Raw genomic sequence first — 6,000 nt, forward strand, 5'->3', positions numbered from 1 at the left:
TATAACTGATTTATTTTCTTAAATGCACAAATGTCATTAAGAATAATTTAATTGACTGATGCAATTTGGGAAGAACAATAAGAGATGATTTTCCATAGATTAATTATGCAATAAAACAGTTGTGGGGGGGTTATTTTACTTACTTTATCTTATTATTTATCTCTTTTTATTTACTTATATCTCACACAAGATTTCTACCCTTATTTAGATTTTCTTAGGTGCCCTCACACCTCAAGGCCCCACCTTTTTGTTACCTGACTGCTATACTCTGTATATATCACAGAAGATTCTCAAGATCTTGAGGGTAATTTCTTTTGATTCCCCTTAATCAGAGACCAGGATTCTCTCACTAAATTGTGAGAGCAAACTCTTAATTAGGCAAGCAAGGCGTGTGTTACTTAGAATAACAGGACTCAAAGTGAAAACAAAGCATGAAATTTATTACATACACATATACAACATAATATACAATTGAATTAAAAAGCATACAGTCCTAATATACAATGTCGACTCAGAGATACCTTGCACATATTATTCCAATTACAGTTTCCATTTACTAGTTAATCTGAGTTGACCATTATATGAAAACACCTGATTCATTCTTCTTGCCCTAACTAACTTCTAAACACTTGTACATTCACTATACTTATTTCGTTTACTCCTGGACACAATTCTATTTCACATATTAACAATTCAAATATGCTACATTCATCATTCAGCTCTTTGTTCTCACCACACTGTTACAATATACTTGTTAACCAATCCTCAGTATCCTAAAGTCCCTACTTGTTATTAGTCATTCGGATAAACCAACAAATCTTCATCAATTAAAACACTATATTTAGAGTTGCTCATATAACTCAAATATTTATCATTAAACCATATTCAGAATCCCGCTTTATACACTTTACTACCCTTCTAACACATTATATCTATTTATATCAATTTAATCTATTACTCATTCCTTGGTTTCCCTTGCATTATACACTAACCCTTTTTTTAACATAATAAACTCTGTTAGTATATCTACCTCAGAGATAATTTGTCTTTCACTTTACTTTCTAGTGCTACCCCCTTTTCATTAATTACCCTACTATTTCACTAACAGTCCTTGTTAACTAAGTGTACTTATCATATCGCTCATCTACTTCTATCTTTTTCTCTTCTTCTCCAGACAGGTTTCGAGCTTCCATCTTAGGCTCTCCATACTATCTTCTAAGGCTTTCCATCATCTGCTTTCTCCTGAATCTGCTTCAGATAATTTTCCGGAACTCTTGGCTGCATGGGTCTGGCGTCCTTTCTCCTGCCTTGAATACACAACCCCTCCTTTACTACGAATCATTCAGATGCATCTTTCTCCAAGGGGTCGTTACCTTTCCTGGTTCACTTAACTGTCTTTCATAACCCTTTGCTTATCATATTTAGCCTTCCCGTTACATTTCTACTCTTAACTATTTTCCCCCTTTCTGTCTAGGGTCCTTTTTTTGGCACTCCCTACATTTCTGAACTGCCCGACTTACCTTTCTCACTCTGTCTCTGCCATCCCCCTTTAGCCACACTCCCTCCTACACTTGCCACTATCTTTTTTTCACCCTCTGTCTTCCTTCACCCTGACGACCCCAACTTTTTCTTCACTCTTTGCACCTCCTTCCCCATCCTCTCTACCTATCACAGGAATTCACCTAATCGTCCGACATTTCTATTCGTTAAAGAATTTACAATAATTATGTTGCTCCGTTTCCAAGCCTTGTTCCATAATTTCCTTATTTAGTTCTCAGGGTAGCACAATCTTTTCATGTCTGCCATCGTCTCCCAGAATAGCCATTTTCGTCTTTTCACATTTGCGAAAATGTTGACAACTTACCAAAAAGTCGCCACAGTGACCTGGTCTTTTTCGACCCAAACGCTAGCCCATCGGGACTTATGTCCAGATGCCGCATAGATCAGACGCGTCTTAATCACCTGCATTTCACCGACCTATTGCTGTCCTTTGTTTTCTGTCACTTCACCCCTTTTTCTCTCACGGATCTACATTTATATGTTACTTTCTCTTCCATTTGATTGCTATTCAGTTTGCACATCTGTAATCGCTCATTTTCTAAATCTAGTATTCTTCCCATGTATGCTTCTCTTAAATAGCAAAATTCCTTTCCATATCCAAGATTAAATTATTCCCAAATTACAAAATTTCCGATAACCTCTAAAACTCAATATTTGTAAGACTGCATTTTACACAGTTATACAACGTGAATAAATCAAAGTTAGCTTATTGAATGCTTATTACCCAATTAGACTAAATTTGATACAATGTTGACGTTTCTAGACCCTTGTCATGTCATCAGACCAATAAACGAGCTTCTCACTCCATTATTGTCAAACTAAGACTGTGCATCAGTTTGACTTTTAAACACACTACTAAAATTTGTAATAAAAAAAAAAGTAGGCCCTTATTAATTTTAGAAGTTGACAAACATGTAAAAATTAATATTTATTTAAATATTAATGTTTTTAATACTTATTAGTAATTAAAATTTCCTTTCCCGTTTGTTTCTTTTAGGCTACGTGATTACATCGAAGAAAACGAGCGTACCGACCCTCTGATCCATGCCCCGGATAAAAAGAACAACCCTTGGGCCGAGAAAGGGAAGTGTCTGATCATGTAGTTCTTCATATCACTTCTGCCTGGCTGGGACGTTAGCGGGACAAATGAAGGGGGTGTTACAGAAACGACCGAGGCTCCGGTCATTCGCTGTCCAGACGAGTGACCCTTTGTGTGTGTGCACGTGAGAGAAGCCAAGCTAAAACTGAACGATCCTGTCAAAACAGACCAACTAGTGTCACGAGCGAGGACCGTGTCCCGGATGAAGCACGCTTTCTTTTACGAAGTCGACGCAGAGATGTGTTCTTTCGGGCTGTTTTCGCAGAAGGAATTGGATCCCGAGCCTCGTGGGAGAATCACCCCTTCCCCCATTTCCTTAAAACGTGTCTGTATACTGGACCTTTAGAACTCAATCTCTATCTCTCTATATATGCAAGCACCACTTCATATCTCATTGTCTTCTGTTGAAGTCACTGCAAAATTCTCCGTGTCTACAATTTTTCGAACGATTATATTCAGAAAGCGAAGATATTTCCTACCGAGGTCTTTCAGAAAATCCCTAAATAGCTATGGCTTGGCTCCTCATCTCACCACCCCCCGTTCTTTTCAAAACTAGTGTGTAAGGGTCGGTAGAAATGCGTGTGTATATGTTAGTTGTGCTTGTGTGTACGTGCTTGCGTGTGTGTAAGAGCGCGAGTATGTATGTATGTGTGTGTGTGTGTGTGTGTGTGGTGGCGCCCTAAATTATTGAGATGTGTACAGTAATATTATCGGTTCGATTTTTAGGTTTCACCTATGTCCACCGGAGTTTACCTTGAGTGCAATGTGAAGAGACAGTGTCTTCCAGCATTACTCACTAAAAACGATCAACATGGCCTTACTAAAAGAAAAACAAAACAGTAAACAGTGCGAACGACACTGATAATTTAAGAACGAATTTCAGAAAAATTGGCAAATTCGTTTCCATTTACAAACATTAAAAAGTAGAATCCAAGTATTCTAATGAAAACAATGCATGTTTGGAAATATACCAGCTGGGCAGAAACTTGGATTTGAGTAGCTGAATGGAAGTTAGGCAGGAGTTGAGCCGCGGTTCAAATTCCAGGATGACGTAATCACTATTCATTTGTGGGTTAAGTTTTTCATTTGAAGTACGTTTAGTGAATGCATAATAATTACTTCAACTCCAGAAGTCTGCAGTAGACTTCCAACACTGTGATAAATTATGAACAAATGTGGTAACTTTTAACGTTCCATTCGTTAAACTGTCATTACCTATTTTACCAAACGTCGAGTGATTTCTTAACATTTTACTTTCATAGGATATATTTTTATGAAATAGAAGTCACTATTCTACATTTATTTCTATGCAAAGTTAATTTGGCAGTAATTCTTATGAATCTAAAGCATTTATTCATTTCTGAGGAGGTTTAAACTTTAAATTTATAACTTAATGGCGTGTTTGTAGTTCATTATCAACTTACTGTTGGTAAATTGAACAAAAAATGATTTAGATCTTAAAATTAATGAAAAATGAATAAATTGATTGCGAGACGCAGCACGTAGATCCATTATTGTTTTATAATTTCCTTCAATATCATCACGACTGAGAATAATTTAAGAATTAAGGTAATTAAAGGTTAAAAGTCAATCAATGCCTATGAAGAAGTCAAAGCAATTCGCACAATATTCTTTTCAAGAAAATTCCCTTGAGCCAAATAGTCGCGAGTGTGAATATTTCTTCAGCGAAATCATCACTTCCAAAATGTCTAGAGTTGGTCCATTCTGGAGTTACGCTTAAGAATCAAAGGATTGTGTGCGCTTGAGTAGATATACGAAAGAAAAGCCGAAAGAAAGAAAATAAAACATTTACAACGAAAGACAGTTTTCTCCCACTTCTGACGCCTCCACACAAGTCGTCGTTATGTCGAGAGCTCGAGCCGGAAGGTAAACTACGGCAGACAGCAACATTTTAGTCCTTTGATGTTCAGTCCGCAAAGTCCAATCAGCTGTATTTTTCTCCGTATGCTCCCTGTTGCCGTCGTCGCTATTTATACGCGCAAGTGACTTCTTTACGACTAGTTTACTTGGCCATTGTGTTTGTAGTTGTGTCTGGTGTCTCCTTGAACCTTGCAACGATTGAAATAAAGCTCTTGACAATCGTTGAAAGATAGGTGTGCTTTCTTTCCACCCATTCACACGCACATGCTGAAACTAAGCTAAACGCACAGATTTACACTGCACAGCATTAAGTACAATGTAAATACAGAATGGTAACAGCTGAAGCCAAACGCTACTAAATTGGGAGAAAATTTTGTTGGGCTTACTGGATATATTAATTAAATGTGTTTCTAGGAAGAATTAATAATAGAAGGGGAGCGAGTCATTATAGAACTTTCGGATGATTGCCCCTCATAAGCCAATATGCGGATAGTGAAAATATTGGTCTCAATTCATAGTTATTCACCTGAATTACAGATTACACTCAATGTATGAACAGGTTAACCATCCTGCGCTGTTTGTAGAAAACGTTTGGTAGCTGCAGCAGCTTTTCTGTAACCACATGCTTGACCTCATTAAGAGTACCGAAGTACCTATCGTACTTCGGTTCTCCAAATACTTGTAAATCCCACGCTAACAGATCTATACTGTATGGCAAAAGTTTCAATACCTTCTATTTGAATTTAGAAATTTAAAGTGGGTTAGAAATTCAATCGAGTAACCAAAGCGATAAGCAAGCTCGTGTGCTTATTTCGCGGGATGGAAAACTCTAATTAATAAGGGAAAGAGCATAAACGCTTCAAAACTGACTAATTTAGTCAGACTGTGAACAAAAACTATAATCTCCAGTCGAGAAAAATAAAATGCCTGGGTTTTTAAATATACAGTGCGCATACAGGATGTTCTTCTTCATAACAATCTTGAGGCTACATGAAGCTTCAAATTATTATGAAGAAGAATCATCCCGTATGTTTAAAACCCATTCACTTTGGTTTTTGTCTTGCAAAATCAAGACAATGTCTGACAGCAGTTTTGAGCACTGACCCTTCACACACCATACGGTTATGATCTGTAGTCTTGCTATTTCCAAGTGTTTGAAAAGTCAAGCGAAGGATGAAGTACTGTAGATTAGATTCAGATGGACGAGGTGACAGAAATAATGTTACAGGTACCTACGAATGCAGGGATGGAAACAAACAAAATTTGTTCTCATCTCTGGGAACAAAAACTCTGTTTTTACAAGACAACTATATATCAATAGTTGCTGAAATCTGTAATTGTTATTCGTGGGGAGAGACACTAAACATGTAACACACGACCCTTCATTAAGAGTTAAAAAGCAACTTCAGTGATTGTGGGGCTGACACAGAAACGATAAGAGAAGGAAGGAGGGAAGAACC

The 6,000-nt window shown here is 37.2% G+C and overlaps 1 protein-coding gene across 1 annotated transcript in view; it reads left to right on the plus strand.

Moving 5' to 3' along the window:
- Window positions 1–4,768, plus strand: part of LOC150083044 (guanine nucleotide-binding protein subunit gamma-e-like) — a 79,904-nt gene extending 75,136 nt beyond the window's left edge. The window contains exon 2 of the mRNA XM_090377753.1: window positions 2,558–4,768. Within this exon, the coding sequence (XP_090233879.1) occupies window positions 2,558–2,663 (106 nt within the window). The 3' untranslated portion in view covers window positions 2,664–4,768. The remainder of the gene's footprint in view (window positions 1–2,557) is intronic.
- The last annotated feature ends 1,232 nt before the right edge of the window (window positions 4,769–6,000 follow it).

The sequence above is a fragment of the Mastigoproctus giganteus genome, chromosome 7 (assembly GCF_048544385.1).
Source record: "Mastigoproctus giganteus isolate SK-2022 chromosome 7, ASM4854438v1, whole genome shotgun sequence".
Lineage (NCBI taxonomy): Eukaryota > Metazoa > Arthropoda > Arachnida > Uropygi > Thelyphonidae > Mastigoproctus > Mastigoproctus giganteus.